The following is a 27,701-nucleotide window of genomic DNA, read 5'->3' on the forward strand; positions in this document are numbered from 1 at the left end:
GCTGTCATGCTCATGTAATGCCTATATTGTTAGAATGGCCTCAAAAGAGATTTCACCTTCCTAAATACTACAGCAATACAAATAATACATGATGGAAAATTATTAAATCTGATACACATAGAAATGATTCTAAATCAGTGACCACAACAAAGTTGAATTACATATATTTACACACATGCATACACACAATGATCAAGTCATACCAAAATGAAACTGTTACATACAGCAACATTTGTATTTTTCCTTTAGAGACTCCATTACTACATGCAATGAAATTCACATACAATGAGAAAGGCATTTGTAGGTGTGCTTTAATTGCTACTCTAGCTGTATCTTCATCAGCACTACTGCAGCATTTCCCAGTACAGGACCCCTTGTAGCAAAGCATCCCTCAACCATAGCTGGAACACTAGTTAGTGTTTGTGTGCAGGGCAAGTGCCTCCAGGACAACAACAGCAAAGTCAGAGAAACAACAGATGGGAGAATGCCACCAAGTACATACTTCACAAGAATACAGAATCAAAACTCGTTCTTCTCTCTCAAAAAATACACACATTTAATGTTGGTCTTTTAATTCTAAGAAAAAAGCAATTCCGAAAATACAAACTGAACATCAGAGTCAAGTCAACCACCATAATAAAATGAAACGACATTCACAATAGTTAAGTCTACGGACAGCTTAAGTTTGACAAATATTTTCTCCCCCTTCACTAAGTCCCCAAGTACATTCCAATATTTATCTTTAAATGAAGCTTTATGAAAAATACTGCTGGTGTTCAGTTAGAATTAAAGGACTTGGATAAAGTGAAACAATAGACAGGTACAGATGGTGTGGGTTAAGTTACAAAGGCTTTACAGTTTGCATTATCCCAAGATACAAACATTCAAAAATTAACATGAAGTTGCTGTGTTATCAAAATATTGCAGCTATAGGCAAGGCAACATTAAATTAATAGCTGAGGGTGTGAGAAAACGCACATTTTAGTGAAGGTAAACAGAAGTGGCAGGTTTTAATTAGCATTTTTTATAAAGCTACTATTACCTGGCCAGCCATAAGCCAAGCACAGGGTAAAAAGCTTTCTCTGCTTCCTTTGGCTATAAGGTGACATGGGAAAAATAAAATAAAAGGAAAAAAAGGAAAAAAAAAAGGGAGAAAAACAACTATTAAAAAAAAATTCACCTTTTCAAGATGTTCAAGATGAGCAGAAAAAAAGTCAAATAATCAAGTAAAGGAATAAATACGAACTCAGGCAGTACACTTTAAAACACTCTGTCATTTGTAAATGTTACATTGTTTTAGTTTGGTGGCAAACCATAAGCTAGTAAGAAAACTAACCTTATGCAGTACACTGAATAACCACCTAAGTAAAAGTATTCTTCTGTTTACTCTTTGGCTAAAACCCCTTCAAAAGTAGCAAAGAAAATGCCCAATACTGGCAAGAGACTTTTCTTTTAAACAAGTAAAATCAACTTATCTATTTAAAACTTGGTGCATTTCATAAGAACAAAAGAGGTAATGTCGTAATAAAATCAGTAACGTTACTTCAAATGGCAACAAATTGTTTGTTGACCCTGTGCAATAATACACTTTGCTCATATTACATTTATCAAAATATGACTGTTTCTACAGATACGTAGGAATCTGGTGTGTGACTGCTGTCAACTTAGTTTACAACTGGGACACAGAATTTACAATCAGAGTGCCACAAGAACTTCCAAATTGTTATTTCTAGCAGAGTTAATTTCAAAATGTTCAGATCCTGCATTATTTAACAGTTAATTCACATGGAAAATAATGGAATATATAACCTAGAGCATATGAACATCAATGACTGCACCCATTGCCAGAACACGCTGCACTGGTTTGACACTTTTCCTTAGTACATAGAAAGCAACAGCACCCAATAAGCCTGAGAAGAAATGCTGCTGTGTAAATACTGGCAACTATTCCTGAAAAAAGAATTATGGGATGTTTTCTCAGAAGCTGCCCAATCCCATAATTTGTATTGCATAGGTCACAATCACACATATATATTCACACACACAAGTATGTGTGCGCTTATATACACATGTATATATGCACACATATGCACGCACACACACACATACACACAAAGAATATATTAAGAAGACAATGAAGTCTGGTCACAGAGCAATTTACAGGCTCAATATATTTTTCTTTTTTTTCTTTTTTTTTTTTTTTACACTTCGAAAGAAAACTTCAGTATTTTACAGTCATCAGTAGGCATTATATACACTGCACTTATGAAATCTAGAAAGTATTGAAATAGAAATACATTTCTGCAAACATTTGGGTAAGAAAACAAACCAAAATTTCTCAAAATTTGTGCTATCTACATAGTATTTTCTCTAAATCACAATAACTGTATCCATGGAATGTTCTCTAGAAAAGGTCTTTTTTCTTTTTTTTAAAACACCATGCACATTTTTAAGCAATTGTAACCCAAAATATCCCAACCTAAAGCAATCTAACAATGTTCAGATTAAAAAATTTAAGTTTCAGATCAGATTTTAAAAAGATAAGTCTTTATCACAAGAGCTGTAATGATAACAATTACATGTTAAGGCTAAACTGGTTTTGTTTTGTTTTTTTTTTCAGAAACACATTTAAAGACACGTTTCTCTCGAGGCTCTGCATTATGAACTGTACTTACATATGACAGTGCAGTGAACATAATGTTCAGTCCTACAGTCAGGATGCAGTTGCTCCTTCCCACTCCACAAGATACTGCACCTTTCCATCAAGGGTCACCCGACGAGCCAAAACACGGTATTTCTCCCCACAAGCTATTCTACCTGCTGCACCAAAATAGCTAGTAATCGAGTTCTTTAGATGATTGAGCTGTAACTCCTGATCTGCTAAGTTGTTAAGTATCTCTGTATTGAGTTCATCATACTGGTAATCTTCCTTGCTCTCATCATCTTTTACAATTTCTGAGTTTTGAGTCTGGAGTGCTTTTCGAGGAAAGCGACCTCTTCTTCTCAAATGTGGTATTGCAGCAGGCCAAGTTCTTCCCGTACGAGTCCTTTTTCTTGAGTCAGATAAACTATTGAACAAGCAAAAAAGAAATCACAGCATTAACTCTAAAAAACTTTTGCAAATTGTATGCTTTGTCATTAGTTATTCCCATGCAACCCATAACTTTTTTTGGTCTATTTTTCACTAATAAAAATAGATGCTGCCTACAGATAGATGACTATAAATATGGCACTTGCAAAATAAGAGTGACTTACAGAACGAAAAATGAACTAATGCAAAAAAAGTCAGTTAGCCAAATGTTTTCAAGCTGAATATCTCTCAGTTCAGACTCTGAAATATGAACAATTATAACAATCTATTTTACATCACTACTTTCTAGAGCATGCATGACTTTCTAAAGGTTTATTACACATGGCCAGAAAAGTACGTATAACCAAAACTCAGATTTACATCTGGTAACAGAAAAAGGAAGCTGCTGACAATATGCAAGAATAAGCCATCACCCAAATATTAAAGGGTCCAAGATATAAATACGTAAAAAAATACCTCTATAATTTATGCATACTAAAACTTACTTGATGAAGTCCTAAATTAACTGATATTTGAACTTTGATGTTCAAGACCCCTATGTAACACACTAAGGAAAAAAAGCATGTCTTTTAACATTAAAAACAGAACTCTAAAAGTGCATTATTTTTAACTTCTAAAAGAAAGGAATAAAGGGCAGAAATACAAAACGGTGACTACTACTACTAAGATAAGTCCGCAATTAGCAATTTCAGAAGTCTGGAAGTTAAACAAGAGGTTTTGCAGACAGACTATTTGTAGCAGTAATGTACACAAAAATGAATCATGAGCACCCTTGACAGCCCAAAACAGAAGGAAGACAGTAAGTAGACTGAGGATCCATGTATCTCAGCAAGACAGAAATCTGTGTTTGCTGAACTTGAGAGGGAAAAGTTTAAGTAACAATTAATTTACAGAAAAGTCGATTATAGTTAATAATTTATTTATGAAGACTGTGCCAAAAATTTTTCATGCTCTGCGGACTGCAGTAAAATTACAGCATACTTACTGTTCTTTAACACCAATACACAAACATACAAAAACAACAGCTGCTAAAATTAATTATGGGTATGCATCAGCTCTTTTGTGGCTTTTATTAGAAGGCTAAACTCAGGAAGCATTTATGGAGTTTAATTCTTTTCAGTAAATCTAATTTAACAACAATAAAACAGTAGTGAGTGAGCAGAAAAACCTCACCCTATGCACTGTAAGAACTAGTTAAGACGAGGTTTTTGTCCCATTTACTTAGATTTCCTTGTGCAACTCATAGATCTATCCAGTCTCCATTGCCCATTAATCCAAATCTCAGTGAGTCACCACATCCTCTCTGTTATACCCTTTTGCAGTGTCATCAGTTCCTCTATACTCTCCCAGGAGTTCTGCAGTACCCTTACCTCCATCTCACATCTACTACAGCTGTCTCATAAGCTTAAGTCAACCTCCTAGCTTATCTTCTACAGTTCTTGTGCAAAAGCTTCAACAAAACAGAAAACAAGCCCAAGAAACACCAGCAAAAAACAGCACTGGCAATGACTAGGCCACAGACCATTAGAAAATTTCCTGCCTTTCTGTGAGTGGGGGTCGCTGGTTTGGTCCCCTCTCATGCAAGCATCTCTCTTCATGGAACTACCTCCATCAGATTTCATGGAAGTTAGCCAAAAGATTCAGAATGGACTGGAAGTATAACAAAACCTCAGGTTTTTAAGCCACCTGATGTAGAACATTTCATGTAATGCATCAACAACATATCTTTTAGGATCCCTGCAACTTGTGTTTATTAAGGGTGCAGTACTGCTGAGCCAACTGTTTTCCATCCCCCTTTCAGAAAGTTTTACTGAAATTAGTATATTGCAAATATTGATCTTTAGAGCACAGAGAGTAATGGAATAACTACCTATAATGTCTGGAAATGCTAGATGAGGTAGTTTCTTTCATACTGGCAGCACCTGTGGATTCCACATCTGAGGTATTGGATGAATGCGCAGTTCCATCAGATTTCCTGAGATGCACAATAACAGAGTTGCCATTTAACGAAAAATAAGATAGCAAAAACTGAACTGACATTTCAGAAGCAAACAGATAAATGACATGATATTATAATACAATTTTTTTAGGGGTTTTGGGATTTTTAATTTACCCAACAGTGCAGGGTAATTCCAAGGTTGGGTTCTCTATCACTGGAACTGGTTCATTATCCTAAAGGGGGGAAAGAAAACAAAGAAAAAGTACTTCAAATTTAATTTAACTGCTGTATCAACTTTGTTTGAGGGCAAACGGGGGAATATCATGATTCAGATTAACTGGTTATGGTTTTCTCCAAAAATTATAATCCAGTTAAAGGGAAAAGTGGAGTGGGTGAGGGAGAATATCCAAAACCTTACCAGAGCAGATGACTCTGGAGTCTTGTGAATCATTTTTCTTGTATAGGGACCAGGTGGACGACCTACTGATTTTTTTTTCCCCTTTCTTTCTATACCATTACTTAATTCCCTAGAAGAAAACAGATATTTTGTTCTGTATTACTGAAGATCATCTAAAGTTAATACTTTTTTCTTTTTGTTTTGCAATGAATACATGATTAGATTTCTACGCACTAAGAGATCATTCCGATAAATACAATTTGTCAGGTACAAAGCTACACATTTTTGCTTCTAGAATAACATTAACAGATACAAGATCTTTCTAGTGACATTACTGATTTCCCAGCATTGAAGAGGAATGAACCAGAGTTAGGTGTTGCTTAAGTCATATGATCACACTTAGTAAAAAAGAGGGCACATTCACTAACACAAGTTACAACCTCCTATCTAGAATGTTATTTAGCTTACTGTATAAAAGCTCCTGAAAGACAAGACACTATTTCCCAAATGACAGCAAACCTAGATATTTCCTATTGTTCCTGCCACTAAATATTTGCTTGGTTTGATAATAGAAAGCTAATAAAATTTGCTTAAAGACCTTTTTCTCACAAATAGCCCAACTCTACAGTTACTTTAAAATAAATACATTCTAAATACATTAAACAATGTAAAGGTCCTTCTTGTAGGCACCAAAATACACCCAAAGTAGCCCGATTTACCACAACATTCCTAGAATGATTCCGTCATTTTACCTCACATCAGGGATTGGCTTAGATGATTTTCTGCCCTTAATTTTGAACTCATGAGAAGTTCCTTCTGGTTCTTTCTCAGCCTTTAAAGCAGCATTTGGTGGCACAGGAGGAACACGAATTCTCAAGCCAAACAAATGTTTCTTTTTCTTTATTTCTTTTCCAGACATAAACCTAGATGATTTTAAATTAATTGTTAAAATTCTGGCCCCAGAGAAAGCAACTTCTATAGTAAAAGTATACATAGAAAACAAAACTATATAAGTGAGACTATTCATTCTAATGTTATTTTATCCCTCTCTTTCCACTAATACAATCCTCACTTTCACATACACTACAGTATGGGAAGTGGAAATAGTGGAAGTTAAAACAATTTTCACATTATCTGGGTTACACTCAAATAGTTATGTTACAGTTTGAAATAGAAACAGTATTTAAAATTTTGTGAGTTATCTCCAGTCAAACTGATTATCAGATAGACTGAGCACTGTAATCTACACCATCTTAAACAGGCAAGCCACATTCAAAACAAAAAGTACCAATAACTTACATGGTCTTGTAATCATTCAATGCCTCCAGTACATGCTCGTATCTTTCAGATTTTGGTGTATCTGCCAGCTGTGAAGTATTAAGAAATCATTTAACCTGTCGAATTCTTTAGTAATAGAAAGATTGCAGTTACTTTGTGTCACTGTAACTACAGAACTGGATGTGAAGTACATCTATGAAGTACTAGCTGTAGAAACGACCAAACCCCAAAGGTAACTAATCATTATCCCATGCACTGTAATCTACACCCACAGAACTGATGTCAGCATCAAGGCCAAAGAATTTGAGTTTTACTTGTACAAAGTGCAGGAAAAATGTCTCAAGGAATTTTAGTTTACTGAAAAAACGTAATATTAACTTGCTCTCCCAAAACTGCTAACAAGAACTCTTCTGTGGCATTATATATGTCCAAATTAATTGAGATTGCAAACAGAATATAACTATTACTGACACTTGTTATTTTATTGGTGATGATTTTAACCAAATCTTACCACAGGATCCAATTCCCATTTTTGCCAACATCAGCCAATGAGATACAAAAAAAAGGGATGAGGCCCAGAAAAGTTAAAGCATAGAGAAAGAAAAAAAAAAAAGCCAACAGTAAATCCATTTCATGCCCCTCCTGCTCAGACCCAGTCTTACACCAAAGCCTAAAGTCCCTATCAAGCTACCAAAACAGTGGAATCTTCTCTCTGAAAAACGGCATATATAAGAATTAGAGACAGAGCAGAGCAAGATGGTGGTGACTGTGAAGAATTAGACACAACATTTATGTAATCAAATATAATTTTTTTTATGTTTAGACAGCTATTTTTAAATTCCAATGAAGCTACCGTATTTCCAGTCACCACACAAAATGTTCCAGAACTTATATCCCATTGGCTGCAGTAAGTTTATCTTTGAGTTTTACAGTCTGTAAGTTTTACTATTAGTACAGATACCACAGAGCAGACTGCACATTTGCAGCTCAAAAAAACACCCAAACCCCACCACCTTCACGTACTTCCTAAAAACACAATTCTGACTATTCCAGATAGAAATGCTCGAAGGATTGAACGTGCTAACAGCTAAATCAATGCGTAAACATAAAAGCCAACCTTTTAGCCCAACCTGGGGCAAGATTCACCACCTACCTGACTAAGAAAGTTGAGTTATTCAACCAACTTCAGCCAAAAAAATTAAGAACTGTTTTCACACATCTTTACTATAGGCATTCAGTACAATCCATCCCTATCCAGAAGTCTTGCAACTCTGCAGCACTTAACTATAGAAAACTGCCACATTTCTTGCATCCTAAATAACAAGATGCTAAACAATTGACTCAGGAGTTCTGATAATTCCACCACTTATTCCCATCTGACTATGGCTAAAATACTTTTCCTCTTAATCAATTATAAGCAGCTAGAGAAAGAAACCGAGGTGTGATTTCTAACAGTGCCAAGTTCAGAGTATTCAAAAAAAAACAAAACCAAAGCCTTAAAACCATTATATTGTAAGTATTACTTTTATGACTAATTTGTTTAAAGAACAAACCAGGTGAACCAAAGTAGTAAAGTACATTTCCCTCCGATCTCTCAAGACGGTTTTTCCCAACTCAGTAATATTTAAAATCTTTTCAGAATCAAGTGTTGAAGATTTCCTCAACTCAGTGCTTATGTAATTATTCCAAAATCTACCCTTCAGAAATGTAGTCTTCAGACTTACAAGTAGTTTCCATTAAGGTGCAGAAATACCGATTAAAGAACTGAGCATACCACTTAAAGAGGTGATTTTGTCTACCCTCTCCTTCCTCTCCCCTTCATTATGTGGCTTTCACACAGCTTGAGCGTGGACTGATTGAAAGCATAATAAAGGGGAAGAGCAGCACAATGAGGACTGTAGCCTTTCAACTTCTTCAAAATGGCATATGTGCTCCAAGTCAATGGCAGCTAGATAGATGCACTCAACACCACCACAGCTGCTCTGACCTCCATTCTGGCATGTAATTTTGTGAAATCCAGAGTAAATTTTTGTATGTGAAATAAGAACACAACAGTGTCTTCTACATTTACCTCAACACTAAGAAACTGAAGTCAAAATTAAACACTGCTTATGTATTTGCCAGACTGCAGATAAGCCAAGACAGCCAGAACATCTCATTCTATTGAAAGGACAATATGAGAACTGCATTTTGTGCAGCTTTTTTTTAGTTAAGCCTTGAGACTTGATAGGACTAAGAACACACATTTGATTTCTCAAATTGTGTCTGCTAGTAGGAATGGATTACAAATGTATGAATTTTCCCCGAGAAGTATAAAAGTAGGATGCACTCATGAAAAAAATTTGAACCCAGTTCTATGCCTCCTGCATTTAACTTCATAACACTGAATTTCTATGCACAAAGTGCATACTCTACTAAGCAGTTTGGCAACTTGAATTTAGATATAAATTTTGCATGCAAACTTGAGTGCAGAAACAACTACCTATACTGTTCCTCTTTGTTAAATATGAAGTGAGTCTGCTTGAAGAAACAGATTTCCTTTAATGCTAAAATAACTGCGCAGTAAATCAAATAGCTGAAGAAATAACTAGTATAATAGGGATCAAAAAACCAAGACTCATTGACAAGCAGCAGAATCAGACTGGAAAAGGATCCAAATAATATTTAGGGCTGGACACAAACTGATCACCCCCATATTTGGAAAAGTGAGAAAAGAGGAAATTAGATATTCATGTACAGTATTTTGTTATGTGTTACACCTTCAAAACAGATTTCCTGGTCATTGCACAAAACTATCCAAGAAGTAGGAATTATATGTGTGTGTATATATATGTGCACTTAGGTTGTTGATTATTAAGTTACCATTCAAATAATAAAATAAGTTACATGGATAGCTTTAGGAATTTTACAGCACAGAAAAACACACGCTACTTAAAATCATTCTATTTCTGAGAGAAAATTAAAGATTACCTCCTCATTATTTGGGATTACCAGATTGATAATAAAGATAATAAAGGATTCAACATCCAGAATAAAAAAGTGCATAGGTCATTAACATTCAGGACATATATATCGCACTGTGAGAAAAAACAAGAAAGTATTCCAATGACTTACCTCACCAGGATGCAATCTATCCCAGTTTTCATTAATGTAGGCCATGAGTTCAAGCTCTGAGTCAAAGTATTTCTTCTTATGAATAACACTTAGGTTGTAAAGGCATAGATGTGCTATATCTACCCTAGAGTTCAGAAATATTGGAATAAAAGACAGGAATAAAGACTCTTTTTCTTTCAACTGCTTTTCTTCTGAAAATTTCTTAGAGAAGATACTAGCATGATATAGACAGAGGAACACAAAGTACAACTCAATACAACACTCAATACAGGGAACAACATTATGAAGTTTCCTGTCACTTCTCTTCAAGCAATTCATTCTGCTTTGAATCTTAATCTCTGCCTCATCTCGCTGTTACCATGTTTTTTTTAAACTCCAAAACTAGTCTAAATCACAAGATAGTTAAGTAAGTCCAAATTTATACTTGAATCTATAGATTCTGAGCTCATGCAGTATTCTGTTGAATTAGCATTTAACAAGTTATTTCCACCATGTATTTGTTAGCATACATATCCACAAGATTGAGTATAATTTGTAATATGGACTAGTTCAAAGATTTCAAAACTACAATTAACCATCAAGTCTCATCAGGGAAACTATTATGTGTACAGATGTGTACTCCAGTAATCATTACATCTGGCTTATCTAATGTTAGGATCCTAAGACTGCAAGAAAAATTTTGTTCATATCTCAGTCTTCACATATACAAGTGAGTAGTTGCTCACTGCTTCACTGAACCATCCCAGGAATAAACCCAAAAGCATGCAATTGTAATATATCTCTACATTTAAGGATTAACCTTGAAGAAAAGATGTCCCTGTTAGTACAAGCGCTAAGAGCAACTTGGGAAACAAGAAGACATCAAGTGAATTTCCTTTTTTGCGAGAAGGATCAAAACACCAAAGAGAAATTCAGAGCATGTATTAAATTCCTGTTTTTAATTCATACGTACCATCTCAAGGGTAAACGTTTGAGGTATTCTGGTCCAGAACTGCAAACTGAGCAAATGAATGTATAAAACCTAAAAATATATAAATATACAGATATACATGTGTCTGGGTGGTGGGTGTCTGTACATACACTCTTCATGTTTACCACACTAGTTATGCAAAAATGAGTTATGCAGGCTAGAAACCCAGCCGTATGATATCTGAGAGTCCCTTCATCATTCATCCTCCTTCATTAGCCTCTAAAATCTGTACTGGTACCTACCAGACAAGGTACTTGATGAATTTTATCCTGGTACCACTGTTTCATACTCCCCAAGGAAGTCCCTCAACCTGTGACTATGCCTGTGAAAGTGTTCTGAAGTGTTCCCACCCTATTCTCTCATGCAGAAACCCATGCATCAGTGCAAGCACACACTTAGAGGACCCATGCATTCCTAGGTCCTAACTCAGTTCCTTCATACAACCATTCCAGCACAACCAACAGCTAAAGGAAAGTATAACTGATAACAAATAAGATACTACTTGATTTGGTTCTCCAGTTTTCTCTCATCTGCTCCAACTACTTCAAGTTCCTCTTAAAACAAAAGCCCAGACTAGCACTCTTACTCATTTTCTTTTGTCCTGACTCATTACGTATCAACAGAGGAAGTATACAGCTCCCTTCAGTGTAACGATCCTTCCAGCTTTCTCCAGTTCCCTATGCTGTTAGTACATGAAACTATTATCACACGTACACACTGGCAACCTACCTTGAAGCATGGTGCCTGTTCATATGAGACACTGGTCACCTAGACAATGTGAACCTGAAAGCCCTTATCTAACTTTTGACCCACTAAAGCAGTCTGATTTGAAGCCTGCAATCTCCTACTAGACAGCACCCATAGTATAATAGACATCTACATTAAGTGAGGTCAGTAGCAATTTGACTTCAACCATCCACAACCCACTCTCCTTCATTAAACTGAGATGAACTGCATTTTCCTGGCACCTGAACACATGCTTTAGCTTGTATGATCTTCTATCCAAAACTCACCCCATTTTTGGAAAGCAGTGTTGTATTATGGATACTCTAATAAAAGTTCATATGGGAGATCCCCATCATATTTTAAGTAAGGGCAACCATGAAGTACAGCTTCATTTTCTTACCTGTCACCAAAAAGCATTGGCTTTTGGAGGCACTGCACGCAAGCCTCATGAAACCACTGCTTACATTTGCAGCACTGCAACATCTTTAGATACCAGCTTCACCAACAGAAAGAAAAATAACATGTGTTAAAAAAGTCACTGGCAATTGTTCTTCCTTTTTTTTTATTCTTCATTATGTCTAAATTAAGTAGCAAGGGATCTTCTGACCCTAACAGTCATCTGTAGGGATATGAGTCATTACTAGAAAAGTAGTGACTAAGAATAATAAAAGATGGTCTATTAAAGGATGAACTAAGTTAATAAATGAAAAAAAAAAAAGAAAAGCTTAATTTCCTATGAAAACCAAACTTTTGTTTTTATTATCTCTAAGAATTCAGTAACCATATAAGCTTCTTCTCACATACTGGATTCACTTCCACGTTATTTTCCAACTGCCTTAAGTCAGAAACATTTGTTCTGAGGACTGGACTACTCAAATCCTTAAAACAAACCTGTTCACAAAGGTTTATTTGCATTTTCCTTTTTCAGCTCTCCCTTGATAAAAAGAACCATGCAACACTGAAGGCAGTGTTTGTCCAAGTCCCCAAAATTCTCAAACTAGAGCTCTGTTCTGCAAACATAAACTCAAAAGCTTCACTCCTTTGTGAGACTCTTGACTCCAATGCTATTTTATCTATTTACTCATCCATGCAGACACCAGAGTATTTATCTTTGTCTACTTAAAAAGTTCACTTCTTGCCTTTCTTTCAGAGAAATAACCAGCAAAGGACTCTAATGTCATGAGGGGGAAAAAGTCCCCGTCGTTCCCCCCCCCGCCAGTAACTGCAATCCAGTGTATGATACTGCAGCAGAATCAGCTGTCTGTTCCAACAAAATTTACTAGACTAATCCTTAAATACACTTACATTTGTGACTAGTAATAGAGAGATGAGTTAACACTGCCTAAAACTGCAACATCAAAAAAAACCCCATGAAATCCCAAAACATTAAAAGTAGCAATACAAACGAAGGCATTCCGGCTTGTTGTAAAATGGACTGTAATGTTATGTGATGGTCACATGACAAGATTAAAACAAAAGATCTGATGGGAGAAGGAAAGCCATTAATAATGTTTCCCAGGAGACATTACAAAAAAATTGAAAATGCCACTTCGCATTATGTTTAGTATCTACATGCAAGAGAAACAAAGACATTCACAAGTAGAAGTCTACAGGATCAACTGTATGGCAGACAGACGTTCTTACAGCATCTATTTACTCACTCTCCAGGTCCTCCACAATAGCAATAACACTGCTGGACATTGGTTTTATGACCTGCATCCCACTCAAGGTCTGTTGCATTATAAGGTAATGTTTGTTTCATGACTTGCAGTGCTTTGGCATTTGGTCCTTTCTTAAGCGCACCTCCCCTCTGGTCCAAAACAAATATACAAGTTTACAAAAGCAGTAACGTATTCCTGAAACTTGCAAATCCTTTAATTTGGAAGTTATGGAAATTTGTCTATAATAAAACACTATCAGCTGTGTTTCTTATAATATTTGCATATTTTAAAGATAAACTGAAAGCCTAATGTACTTATAACTAAAATACATATTAATTTCCAACATATAAAACTTCCATTCAAGTCAAAGTTAACAAATAAGAAATCACTGAGAAAATTCAGTATTTTTGTGTGTTTCAGCTTCAGAAGCAAAGTATGTACACAATATGGGATGTATTAAGACATGTTTTTCTATAAACACACCTTTGTTGTTGTTGCAAAAACGCACTGTCGACAGAGCCATTTATCATCTGATTCAATCACGCTGGAATCAATATTTGGTGTGTGACACAGCTGATGGTAACCTTATGAAAAATGACCAAAGTGTTATTAAAACAGAAAAAGCTTACAAAGAATTAACTATATATCATTTTAACCCAAATATAAAGCATTATCCATCATAAAGTGCCAGAAATCTGATCTAAAATATGGTAACACATTCATAACGTTCTTTTGAACTTCTTAGTATAAAAAATAAACTTTACTTACAAAATGTTTGTTAGTCACTTTAACATGAATTATCATTATTCACTGAGCTGTTAATAGCCACTAAGGGCTATAAAAGTTAACATCAGTTAAGCTGTCAGCCAGACAAATATCCTCCTTCATAAAACAAATCAAAACATCTTTTAAAATGCAGTAAATAGGAAAGACTCTAGTTACCTTGCCCACATTTATCACATATAACCATTTCATTCGGTGCTTCTGAATACTCTTCCTGACATATTGTACAGACCATTTCCCCACTTTCAGTGGCTCCTAGACAAAGATGAAAGTGTGATTTTTTCTTTACAACTGCAGTTGGAATGGTTACCATGTGTATGGATTTTTTTGTTATTTCAGTTACAAATCCTTGCATTGTAGAATCGTATTGTTACAAATCCTCATTTCCTAACAAAATTAAATTCTAACTTTTTATACAAACCATATGCATTACAAATACTGATGGCACTTGTCATAGATTATTGAATATTTATAGGTTATGTATTTTCACTAACATAAAAAAAACATAAAATAATGGAATAAAGACTAAGTGCCAACTTAAAAAATACGCATAAACAAATCCTATCTGGACAACTGAGATGTATGTTTTGTATTTACAGTAGTTTGTGCTTCTTTTCATATGCACAACTTGGTGCATATCCTTTGACAGATCTGCCCAGGGTGCTTTAATATTGAACTCCAGCACCCTGAGGCAGTATGTTATTACTGCTTATGCATATCCGCAAGCATACAAAAGCATGCAGCAACAGTAGAGACAAGAAAAAAAAAAAGTGGCCTTGCAAACAGGAAACAAAACTACATCTTGCTCCCATCATATACCACCTACCAGTGTAAAAAAATGGAATAAAATATAAGTTTCTTAGTCTACATGTTATACTCGTGCACTGAAGTTTGATAAGTGTAGCAAAGATCATAAACCAGTACTATACAGAGGCAGAATAGCAGTACTTTAAAAGCTCATAAATAAAGCAGATTTTTTGCTGTTACAAATACAAAGCTTGTCCTGTTAGCAGAGTGTTCAGTTTAAATACCAAGAATCAGCAAGAGCCAGATGAAGTTTCCATTGCCTGTATGAGATGAGGAAATTGTAACTGTTTTTCATGAGAAACTGTCATCCATGCTTCCATAGCATTAGATTATCAAAATACTAGCTGCTCCCCAAATATTTCAAAAATCAAAGCTAATGTACAATAGATGTCTCACTTGATAACTGCATATTTCTTTATATTACATGAATACTCCAAAATGTGTAATGGTTCCTTATGTGCAACAATTAAGGTATTACTTTTAAATGTGAAAACTCCATTCAAACCTAGGATTGATTTTCCAGTCTTTGGTTTCTTTCGACGTCATGATGTTTCAACTGAAAACATAGGAGGACATAAACTCTGTGTAAATTAGGGCCTGGAGTTTTCTGCTATGACAGAGTATTACACTCTATTCCCATCCAAAAAACCTCAAATTTGATTATGCTTAGAAGTGTTCTCCCCTCCCTGCACATACATATGTGAAAACAAACAAACAGAAAAAGTAACTGCAATGATAAAGAGTTAACTGAAAAGAACTTTTTTATCCACCTAAATCAGCATCCTGGGTCATGTTAAACTATATCACTTTAGGATACAAAAATATACTCTAATAATTTACTTTAACAGATACAGTAATCTACACAAAACACCCAACAAGGACTACTTCACTGAAGTTCTTGCCTGTTTGTATGTCCTTCCAGAGAACCCAGGATTTGGAACTGTCTTCAAATATAATGAAGCAGTTCTGTTTCAGTTTGTTTATCTGAAAACCAAAAATAGAGCAGAAGCCATGAGTAAAATACTAGACAGAATAATGTACTTAATACAGAGAGACACAACAACACCATAACACAGAATCACAGAATCACAGAATCACAGAATCACAGAATCACAGAATCACAGAATCACAGAATCACAGAATCACAGAATCACAGAATCACAGAATCACAGAATCACAGAATCACAGAATCACAGAATCACAGAATCACAGAATCACAGAATCACAGAATCACAGAATCACAGAATCACAGAATCACAGAATCACAGAATCACAGAATCACAGAATCACAGAATCACAGAATCACAGAATCACAGAATCACAGAATCACAGAATCACAGAATCACAGAATCACAGAATCGTTAGAGTTGGAAAGGACCTTAAGATCATCAAGTTCCAACCCCCCTGCCATGGGCAGGGACACCTCACACTAAACCATATCACCCAAGGCCTCGTCCAACCTAGCCTTGAACACTGCCAGGGATGGAGCATTCACAGCCTCCCTGGGCAACCTATTCCAGTGCCTCACCACCCTAACAGGAAAGAATTTCCTCCTTATATCCAATTTAAACTTCCCCTGCTTCAGTTTTAACCCATTACCCCTTGTCATACCACTACAGTCCCTAATGAAAAGCCCTGCTGCAGAGTCTCCTGCTGGAGACTCTGAGGTCTCCACGCAGCCTTCTCTTCTGCAGGCTGAACAGCCCCAACTTTCTCAGCCTGTCTTGGTACTGTAAGACTCCAGTGAGTTTAAATAAATCCTTTACCTTTTTGATAGTTCCAAGATAAAACAAGCCATCTGACCATCTAGCTAGGACATCCTGACCTTCTTCAAATTTACACAGTGGCTTTTTGGCTTTCTGTCCATCACGTAACGACTGCTTGGTCAGAGATGCTGAGCTCTTATGGCTTCGACGTACAGGAGACCGCTTATGGACCAGTGAATTACCCACCGCTGTAGAGTCTCTAAGGGAAGAAAGAGAAAAGATAATCAGAATTAGGTTAAAGTAGAAAAACCGTATGTTTTGAATATTAGTAGGATTCACAGCTAAAACTCACCTTATAGTAGCCTTTGCTACTACAAGAGTCTACAAGAATTGAAAGAGACAAGTTTATGTAAAGAAAAGTCATCTATGAAAACAACTAATGTAAGTGAGGATGGGGACACAAGCTTTTCAACTCAGAGAGTCTTCATAAAGTCACCAAAAAAGTAATCAAAAGCATTCAATACAGAATTACTAAGGCAAAACAATTAGTCACTTTAATGACTGACAGTTTTCCAAAATTCCAAGGAAGCTAAAAAGGTACTAAATGTTAGGGTTAAGCAGGTGGGGGGAAAGAAACCAGGTTGAGCACTACTCAAGGTACCTCCAAACACAGCATCATGCTTTGCCACTAAGCATAGCTATAGAGCTTTCCAGCACAGGAAGAATTTCTACATGCTAAGCTTCTAATGTGAAATAAGTTTTCCTCTTTGTTAGACTCAGAGAAGAATAAGGAAAGAAAAACAAAACATCTGGGAACTTTTGTTCACAGACAAAGCTCAAAATTAAAATTACATTCATCAACAATAGTTTTTTCCTCATACAATTCCACAACATATAGCCTATTCATCTATAAGTATGATTATGCTTTTATGTCAGACTAGCTACCAAACACTCCAAGGAGTAAAACATAGAGAACTGTAACACAGGACCAGATAATGCACAAGCAACAATCTTCATAAGTAATAAGCAGAATTTCAGATTGTAAAACAAAGTTATCCTTATATCCAAATGTATTTTCTCTTTAGAAATGTATGAATTACTATGTATGAATTTAGAAATGTATGAATTACTATGACAGAGATACAAGGACAGAACAGAGTTACATGGAGTCAACTGAAAAAGCAAAGTTTCACCTCATTCTAAATAGCTTAGGTGCATTATTAGCACCAGAAATGTTTGCAATAATCAAAGCACTAATAAAACCAGTAAATGAATCAGCACCCTATGCAGTTTGATGAGAATTACTATTCAGATGCCGGAGAAGTTCTTCTAAAGTTTCAAAGAGGATGGAATCCTTTTTCCCTAGATGTTTACTTTCAATATGAAAATAAACTTGGAATTATAATGTCTGAAAATACCAAAAATATGCAGAAATGCAAAAGTTAGTATTCTAGAAAGCAATTGATTTTTTTGGACTGGACAGTTTAAACCAAGAAGGCTAGACACAAGAAAGTTAGACAGCTGTTTTAAGCACATTTATAATCAGTGTAGGTCATGACATTGAGAGCACGCCAGACAATGGGCCAGACAAGTGTTCCATTTTGCCCAGTAACTAACTCTGGCATCGTCATGTACAATTGGGCCACCAATTTAAGTCTTGCCTGATCTCAAACACAAATATTCCAGCAGCTGACTGGGGAAGACCAGAGGTACAGGAAAAAAAACTCAAAAACAAAAACTATCTCCAAGAATAGCGCTCCTCCCGCAGACATTCTCTAAGTCTTTTACAGCCTGTGGACCCAAATATCTTGAGCAGTAATGCCTTTGTATTTTAGTCCTTAGTGGAACTTTTTCCTGCATGTTTTCCTACATGTTTTGTTGAACCTTTAAAGGAGTACTTCTTCTGGCTTGGTTCACAGCTGGCACCTTGTCACTTCATTTGACACCCTTCACCACTGCATGAGAAAACAGCGGTCATAGTCTACCTTTTCCCTTCACTCCCCAGTAACAATGTTTACACCCACCCAGAAGTATTTCCCAGGTAAGAACCCTACCAGTTCTGCAGCTTCTCATGTGAAAACCATTTAAAGTTGGTGCTGCTTTTCCACAGTTCTACTTTAAGCTCTTACAGACGGAATAGGCTGCCCAAAGTGGTAAATTCTCCATCCCTGGCAGTGGTCAAGGCCATGTTGGCCAGAGCCTTGGGTGATATGGTCTAGTGTGAGGTGTCCCTGCCTACTTCCTACATTATTCTGAATAACCTCATATCCTTAAAATATTTCATTATTTAAACTTACAATCTTTTGTACCTCACTGCAAGATTGTCCCTTATCTTGTACAATAGCTTAAAATTTCACAAGGGCCTCTAAAGCAGGGCCCCAACCCTTAATACCTGTTGCAACCATATTCTACTCTCTCCTTTGTATCTGCATAGTCATTTACACACCCAACAGGCTCAGAAACAAACATATCTGAAGTAAGCCAGTCATGAGAGGAAAAAAAAACAAAAAACCTGTTTCCATTCATCACTTCCTCAAACCTTTCTGACTACACACATTTAGCACATAGAAATCATCATTCAAAGGTCAGGCAAGGCTTGATCAGCACAGCCTTATCAGAAACAGTTGTGAAACTATAACCTGGTCTCAGACAACAATCCTTTTCTTGGCAATGACTCACCATTACAAATTATTAAAGTATTTCGATACTTCAAATTACATCCATGAACATGACTTAGCATATTCAGTGGGTCAATAAGGCACCACGTGTAGTGCAAAAAACTTAAAGCAAATTTACTTGTGCACCTTGAAATTGTTTTACAAGCGTTTTCACGTCCTGTTTCTCTTTCAGAGGTTCAAAGATTTTTCTTTACAGCTTTTTATCTGGTTTAAGAGACTACACAAAGCAGCTCAGAGGCAGGAGTGTTGGCTCCTCCAGTACTTGCAACAAAGGTGTGGAAGATCTTTCACAGAATAAGGAAAGACAACATCATCATATGGGTTTGTGTTGAAGGGACCTTAAAGCTCATTCAGTTCCAGCCCCCTGACACAGGTAGGGACACCTTCCAATAGAGCAGTTAGTCCAAGCCCTGTCCAGCCTGGCCTTGCACACTGCCAGGGATGGGGCAGCCACGGCCTCTCTGGGCAACCCCTGCCAGCACCTCACCAACCTCACTAGGAAGAGTTTCTTCCCTGTATCTAATTTTATATATAATTTTTTTGCCATGAATATATGCACATCATTCTGCTTTACAGTTTGGTTTTGAGATTCTTGGGAGCCTCAAGTTCAGATGTCCTATTAGAAGTAAGAAACAACTCATTTATTATACATAATCTAGTACAGATCTCCACTTAAAAAGCAACAACTACTTTTGTGAGTTTCCCATTTTAAAAGTCTTCAGAAACATACATATGCTATTAAGTACTGAAGTTTGTCCCATAACTCCATTCAAATTGTAACAAAAATGTGTTGTGCATTATTTTCTAGCACAAGCACTTAAATGAGTCTACACATTGACTTATACAACAGCCTAAATTTACAATAGCAACTCCAGATACTGAAGGATCTTGACACACAGTAAAGGTCTGAGCCAATAAAACAGGCACTTCTCCATTGTCCACACTGCTCTCTTTGTGGGAGATAGCACTGCTGAAGTGATGACTAAACAGCTGATGAAGTAGCTCCTGCTGTGGCAGTTTATGCTTTATCTAACACATGGACTGAAAATAGGGTTAGTTATCACAATAGGCTGACACTAGCTTAACTGTTGCTTTCCACATGGATAAGAAGTTTGTTTCCAGGGAAGCATTCCCCCAATGTTTTTGATGGAGATTAAGTGGGAAGAGCTACTGTTCTAAAAAGCTGACTTTAATCAGCAAGCTCTAAGTTACTTAAGTAGGTGTCTCTGAAGTGCCTTCTGGAAACATGACATAAGCACAAAAGAAAGCACAAGGAATCCAGTGCAGACCAACGTAAGAACTACATGCCTAACACGTGAGTAGCTTTGCCTTGCCACAGGCCTCTCCACTGTAATGGAGTAGCAAAAAGTTACACCTACCATTAGCATAAATACCTGTTGGAAGTGCAAATGCAAAATGAGGTTAACTTCTTGCTTGCCAATTTTGAAATTAAAGGTTCCACATTTTCCAGAGCTTGTTTTCAAGTCTTCCCTTAAGTTACATCCATAGCACCTTCCTAACATAACATTTACAGTTACCAACAAAATTAGTAACCTTTCAGTAACAATTTCCTCACAATCTTAAAAAATAACTCAAAAGAACTCTGCATTGCAAAATATCCAGAGATCTTGATTTTCCAAGGAAAAAAATAAACACTTTACCAAATATAAAAGCCTACTTTATCTCACACAACTTGCACAACTAAGCTGCACAGCATGTCATACAGTAAGTAAGTCCAGTCTACCTTGGCTTCACATCCCTTACGCAATACTGAGTATGTTGTGGCTGTACTCTTTCTCAAGCAGTTCACATGCAAAGAACATACCGAACCACCCATACAATCTTTCAGAAGTCAGTAAAACATATCTATGTATTGAAATACACTTCCAAATAGTAATGCACTTTGAGCACTTCTTGAGAAGTTGGTCTTGTGAAGTTCTGAAAATGCTCACCTTGGGGGCTCATCATAACCACAGATACCCTCCAGCAAGACAGGCAGAAGACTTTCTATTCACCTACTTAATTAATAAGTTTATAATATGCTGCAGCAGCAGGTGATAGTCATCATTCTCTTTCAACAGGAATATAAACTTCCCTTGATGGTGAGCTACATAAATCAGTCTGATTTGTGAACCATGCCAACTTACTATGCATACAATTTATTTGTCAAAATCCAAGTTAGATTTCTGTTAGTTTTGACTTGTTTGTAAATCTAACCTCTTTATTACAGGTTAGAAAGTGTCCAAGTTCATATGGGGCCTCTGACTCCCAGATCTTCACCACAATCCTACAACAGGAGAAGGGGAAAATGATGGGAAGATCCTGGAGAATTAAAAAGACGAGGCACTCTCCATCTTGTTTCTAAGTGTCCTTTCCTCAGCAGTACTGCCAGGTTAAGGTCATTCATACTCCTGTAATCCTTCAGTTCTAACAACTGCTGTGAAACAACTTCTGTTATGAAAAACTCCCTTGACAAGGGTTATCTTTTCAGCAATTCCATTTCACTATTTGTCTCACAGAATGGTTTGTCAGCACAAGAGAACAAATGCAAACAAGCAACTTGAGACACAAACTCCCTCAGCTGGCACTGCCTGACTGCATGAACTGAATTGGTTTCATTGACAAGCCATGCAATTTCACAACATTTCTTCCTCAAGGGCTGTGATTCACAAATACTGCAACAGTAACAGGCAATAGCTACCCTAGGACTACAGGTAGTTTTTGTAAGATACTAGATCTTAACAACAAAGTGCCCAAAGCATATGAAAATTTTCATTTACTGAAACAACACATGAAATTGAGAACTACAGGTAATTCATTTATTCCCCATAAACACAAATCACACTGAAGGGAAAACGAGAGAGCCCAGCAGATTTTATACATGGCTTATTCAATACAGCAGCTTGCTCTCCCTCCCTTCCCCTCAGCTCTGGAATAACAAGGTGACTTCTCCATACACTTTTTGGTTTTCTTCCCTAAATACGGATTTTCTGACATTTTAAGCAAATTAAAGCACCTCATCCAAAGGTCTGGTGACAAGCCAGGTAAGCAGCAGGTGCTCAGAGCACTTGCCACAAGGCAGCAGCAAAGGGAAATGAATCTTTACTGAGAGCCACCATCTTAGGTGGTTTACCCAGCACCACACAGCCAAGTACAAGTAATGCTTCCAACCTGACAACTAACCCATGAGTAGGATCCAGTACCTCTGCTGACAGCCGGAGAGATACTGGATCCCAGCCACATGTTTCTTCCCCTCTTCCTCACAGCTTTGCTGCTGTTTGAGATCTCACACCAAACATTACCTGTTCACTGTGTCAAATGTACCTCCCTCTCCTCAAATAAAAAGATTCTGCTGGGCCAAGAAGGCAAACAGACATAACAGGATATGTCCTCTGCCCCAAGCCAGGCCCAAACTTCAGATCAGTCCAATTTAAAAACCAAAAACTTCACTTCGTCTTTTCATAACAGCAGTTTTGCTCCAACTGTCACTGTTCCAATTATACACAAACAGGCTATTCTATTAGCAAATGATTATGAATTTCTTTCAAGCAGAGGATCCAACACAACTCCAGATTACAGTCTTAGTCTATCCTTTTACACTACTTCATGCAGCCCAATTAATATTAAGCTTCCAAGGTGCTATGTCATGGAACATCTAGAAGCTTTGAGCTCATTATCTTTACACTATTTTGTATGCTGGTGTCATCAAAAGCCTAAGGCACATTACCAAATACACAGAAAAAGGATAAAGGGATGCTAACCTAGGCATCCCTCAGTCTAGAAAAGCCAAGAGTAATGGCTGGATGACAAGAAATATATTTTCAAGATCATCTAATTTCTACATTTTTTTTTAGAGATAATAATTCAGGTTAGAAAGGATATCAGGAGTTCTGTAGTCCTGCTCAGCACAGCATCAGCCATGAGGCCAGACAAGGTGGCTTTATCCAGTCAGCCCTGAAAGCCTCCAGCAACAGAGGCCACACACCCTGGGCTCCTCTTCCTCTGCTGAACTGTCCGGGGTGCGGTGGGGATAAAATAAGAAAACCCATCTCCTCCCCCCACTCCCATCAGAATCTCTCTTATTTCAACATGTGTGTTATCTCTTGTCCTCCTGCCATGCAGTATTGCAGTACTGTGAAGAGACTAACTGCATCTCACAGGAGCTGGAAGGCTTCAGTTAGGCCCTTATTCTCCAGGCTGAATGAACCTGGTTCCCTTGGCCTCCTCTCACAGAAGTGCTCCAGTCCCTGACTGTTTTGGTGGCCCTCCACCAAGCTCATCTAGTTTTTTGTCTTCCTTCCACTGGCAGAATCAAACCATAGTATTCTAGATACTGTCTAATGAGTTCTGTGTAGAAGGAAACAATTACTTCCCCTCAGCCTTCTGGTTCTGTTCCTATTAATACAGCCCAGGATACAACTTGCCTTTGCTCACAGGACACAATGTTGGCTCATGTTCTTGCTGTCTGTCTACCAGACCCCAGCCAACCTTGCAAAGCTGACCCCCAGCCAAACTTAGCCTGAGATTCTTCCTTCAGATGCAGGACTTCCCTTTCATATCTTTAATTTCATGAGGTTCTTATCAGCCACTTCCTTCAGCCTTGCTGGAGCTGAGTGGCATGCACTCCTCTCCTCCCCAGTCCACAAACCCTGCCATTTTTAACACCAAAGGTGGTCAGGCCACGATTTATTCTTCGAATATGCTGACATCTCCCAGGAAGACCTATTCCACAACTGTACTACAGACCAACATGAGCCTAACAAGCCTGTGGTTCCCTGGGTTGAACTTCTGGCCATTTCTGAATATAGGTATAACATTTGCCATTCTCTAATCATTAGAGATTACCCCTGTTCTCCACAACCTAGGATGGTAAAGAACAGACTCATGAGAACATCACACTGTTATTCTGGTGCTCTTGGAAGCAACCCGTCTCTTCCTATGGGCCCCAAGTTCACATCTTTGTTTAAAGATGTTCAACAAGCTAATTTACACGCCATTTAAGTGCTTAACAAATCCATCATTGACAGAACTTGAAAAAATCACCTAAGGCAGAAAAACTCTGTCCTACCAATGATCTCATGGCAACCACTCTGTATAAGCTACTCCTTGTCAGCAAGATGTAGCTTGTTTACACTTCTCAGCTCTACCAAGTCAACCATACTACCCAACACAACCATGATTTTCATGCAACGCATTACTACTCAAATAGAGTGCTTGTTGGTATCTTTTTTTTTAAGCCTTTGAAAGAGCCTTACATTGTGTCTGTGATTTTTCTTCTGAACTCTTCTGTCTAGTTAAACACTTTAAAGAACTCTCTAGTAGTCAGAGAATATGTTTTCATTAATGTGTTTCTTAAGCAGCTGTATGCTTTCACAAGTATATCCACCACATTAGCTGAAAGAAGTAGCAAATTTTGCTTCTAAAACAAGTGGTAATAAGAACTAACTGAGCCCCTGCAGCCCATTCAGCTGATCAGCAGTTAGGTCTATAAATTTGCTGCACATTAGAAAGAACTTTAGCTCGAAGACTGAGGGGAAGCAATTGTTTCCTTCTACACAAAACTCATTAGACAGTATCTAGAATACTGTGGTTTGGTTCTGCCAGCTGCAAGGAAGACATCGAACTAGATGAGCTTGGTAGAGGGCTACCAAAACAGTCGGGGACTGAAGCACTTGCCCTGTGAGAGGAGGCTCCTGTGAAATGTAGTTAGCCTCTTCGCAGTACTGCATGGCAGGAGGACAAGAGACTACCTTAAGTGCATACTTAGCACCTCCTTGAACACCGCAACCACCTTTTGGGCTTGTGCAGTACCCCAACTACAGGATGCCGGGCAATACACCTAAGGTAATAACAGTATGAGCATGCACCCAAGCGGTGAAAAAGAACAGAACATGCTGACTCGCCGAGTGGGGGGGGGGGGGGGAGAAAAACAATTTCATAAGCAATAAAAACCCCATAAATACACCCTTCTTTAAGGCTAGTCTAGAAGAATATAACCCTTTATAAGCATCCCACAGAAAGAAATGAAAATTAATACAGTATTATCCTCCAAGAGAACAAAATATGTTCAGACTGATCAGGAATGCTCTCATCATTAGCTCTTTCTCTCAAAGAGAACTAAACCATTTCATTCCTCCACAGAGATTATACCTCCTAGGAAGAGAGCATCAGCTTGAAACAAAGATAGTTAAAAGCACGTATTTTAACTAGTTTCAGTGCCTTCAGTAACAGGTATTACCCTGCCCAAGGACCCCCCCCCCAGCAATCCCCGTGGTTTATAATCCTTCTGATGTGTTTCAAAGACACACTTCCCCTCCATTTCCTGCAGAGAAGGCCTGTAAAGAAGGTGAAACTAACTCTGCAGCTAGCTCAGAAGTCAGTGACACACAAAGTACAGCCAATTCACAGACCAAGGGAAGATTCATACCAGCTTCTAGTCTCTTGTGTTTCCTCCCTCCAAGTTTATCCTCCACAATTAGCATGAAAAGCACAAAACATGCTTTAAGGCCATTCTGGTGCTTCTAGTACTATATTCATTCACATCTGTCTCCAGGGAATACAGAAATTCACGCTCCACTAGGAAATGACCACCAGCTTACTTGTTACAGCCATTTTTCTCACAAGCTTTACCTGATCTGCTAACGCAGCAAAGGAGAGACATTACCATATCCAAGGTCACCCTCTATACTAACTACCAGCGTATGCCTCTTTCACGTATTTGGAACAAAACCCCCAAAAAAAAACAACTGGTGACTTATCATATTAAGCCAACTTTGAGAAGGATCGACATCTGATTTAAAATTCTTTCCAGAGCAGGGAAGCAGAGTTGTTGAGAAGACACACCTGTATCTGACAAAATAAGTCAGCTATTGAAAACATTACTACGTTATATTCTCAGTACAGATCCACATTTCACCTGCTTATAGCTCCTTGCAAAGAGCATTCTCCCTTTCTCTGCTTTATGATACACCTTCTTTCATATTTTGATTCTTTGCTTCCTTTTATTCTCCTTCCATTAAAAAGCTATGAACCTTTTAGGCTATATTCTAACACTATAGGAACTAAGCTTTTTTATTCTTTTAATCTCAAATGCTTTCAAATGGATTGTAATTTGAGCTCTCAAAAAATGGACGCACATTAACTTGCTACCTTTTACCAAACTGGTTACAGACAAAAAAAAACAAAACAAAACACAACAAGAAAACTTTTTTCCTATTATCCCATGCTTTTGACAGTTTCAGTACAAAGCATAGATCAGTTTCCCTTACACCAAGTCAGGAAAAAAATCATGCTATTATCCAATACTAAGTTTGACCTTATAAAGCCATGAGCAAGTCCTAACTATCAGAAATCCAAGAAACAAGCATAATGCCACACTGCTCTCCTGGCAGGTCCTTTCATTTAATTGTTCAGGCCCCCCTCATTTAAACAGCACTCAGATACTTCACGGATGGGTGATACCCCCTAGAATTTCAACACTAATATCAGTGTCCGGATCAAACACACTACCGTATTATTTCATTTGACTAACAAAAGTGTCAACCCATTCTTGCATTCCTACAGAATTCAAATACCAAAGAAAAGAAAACGCGTTGCTGCACATCCTTTCAGCAGACCGAAAATACAAGCTTCTTGAGTACCTTCGAACTGTCTAGCTTGACAGAGACTATGAGACGGCGCAAACAAAAAAGAAAGAGAAAACAAAAACAAAGTTACCAGCGACCCCCACCAACCACCTCTTTTGTGTTGCTCTCTCCGCACTCGAGCGAACACAACCCGCTTGGACGACAGCCTTAAAGGAAAAGATAAAGCTAGTGCTGCCGCAAACCTAGCCGTGACTCACGGCGGCAGCACCCCGCGGACCCCCTCAGCCGGCCGGCAGCCTCCGCTCCCTTTGTTTTGGTCACCGAGCGGCACCGCTGACCCCTCAATCGCTCGCCAGCGGCCGCCCGAGAGACAGCTTCCTCCCCACCCCCAAAGGCCCCCGGGGCCCCCCACGCCGGAGCTGGGCCCCTCGCACCCCCTCCCCGACGGGTGGCGCGGCCTCCACGAAGGAGAAGGGGTATGCGGCACCGGCGGCCTCAACTATGAGGCGCGCCCGGCCCCCCCTCCTCTCCTCACCCCCCCGCAAGGCCCGGCCGTCACTCTTTCCTCCCTCCTTACCCCCCCGCAGCCGCGGCCCGCCCCCCCTCACCTCACCTCATTCGGTCTCTCCAGTGGTGCCAACCGCCTCATACAGGGAAACTGCCGAGCTCAGAAGCCTCCCCCCCGGGGCGGCCCGGCCCTGGGTGAACGACGGGACCCCCCGAGCGCGGCCCCCACGACGCAGCGGCGGCAAGGCGGCGGGGGAGGGGTCAGACCCGCCTCACGGACAGCCCGGCTCCACCGCAGCCGCTCGCCATTTTTGTTTCCCGCGGAGGAGAGGCTGGTGCATGCTGGGAGCACAAAGGGCCGCGGCCCCGCCCCAGCGCGCCCCGCCTGCGCCGACAGCAGCGCCTGGGCCAGGGGGCGGGGCTGGAGGGCGCCGCGGCGGAAGGACACTGGTGGAGAC

At 38.4% G+C, this 27,701-nt stretch overlaps 1 protein-coding gene across 4 annotated transcripts; it reads right to left on the minus strand.

Annotated features, from left to right (window-relative positions):
- Positions 1-148: 148 nt before the first annotated feature.
- On the minus strand, positions 149-27,603 carry MTF2 (metal response element binding transcription factor 2). Of its 4 annotated transcripts, none has more exons than XM_061379272.1 (15): positions 27,350-27,603; positions 16,533-16,731; positions 15,669-15,750; positions 14,119-14,214; positions 13,660-13,760; positions 13,177-13,325; positions 11,916-12,011; positions 10,772-10,840; positions 9,820-9,943; positions 6,727-6,794; positions 6,180-6,350; positions 5,449-5,557; positions 5,205-5,263; positions 4,962-5,066; positions 149-3,068 (listed from the first exon to the last, which is right to left on the minus strand). In XM_061379272.1, the coding sequence occupies exons 1-15, from the start codon at positions 27,352-27,354 to the stop codon at positions 2,714-2,716; spliced, it is 1,788 nt and encodes a 595-aa protein (XP_061235256.1). In that variant the 5' UTR covers positions 27,355-27,603; the 3' UTR covers positions 149-2,713. The 4 variants fall into 4 exon arrangements, with proteins under 4 accessions (XP_061235256.1, XP_061235255.1, XP_061235258.1 ...); XM_061379271.1 differs by lacking the exon at positions 27,350-27,603 and having other exon boundaries at positions 149-1,095; positions 2,676-3,068; XM_061379274.1 differs by lacking the exons at positions 16,533-16,731; positions 27,350-27,603 and adding an exon at positions 15,272-15,322 and having other exon boundaries at positions 15,669-15,725.
- Between the last annotated feature and the right edge of the window lie 98 nt (positions 27,604-27,701).

This window comes from Neopsephotus bourkii, unplaced genomic scaffold, assembly GCF_033783945.1.
Source record: "Neopsephotus bourkii isolate Nb327-2 ecotype Australia unplaced genomic scaffold, CSIRO-AGI_Nbou_v1 NB_1768, whole genome shotgun sequence".
Lineage (NCBI taxonomy): Eukaryota > Metazoa > Chordata > Aves > Psittaciformes > Psittacidae > Neopsephotus > Neopsephotus bourkii.

Coding starts and splice junctions, on each gene's coding strand:
- MTF2 (XM_061379272.1), bottom strand. Junction 14,215..15,668: donor CTGGAAGGACATACAAACAG/GCAAGAACTTCA, acceptor ATCTTTGTCTAG/GAGCCACTGAAAGTGGGGAA. Junction 3,069..4,961: donor AGCATTTCCAGACATTATAG/GTAGTTATTCCA, acceptor CTTGTTCAATAG/TTTATCTGACTCAAGAAAAA.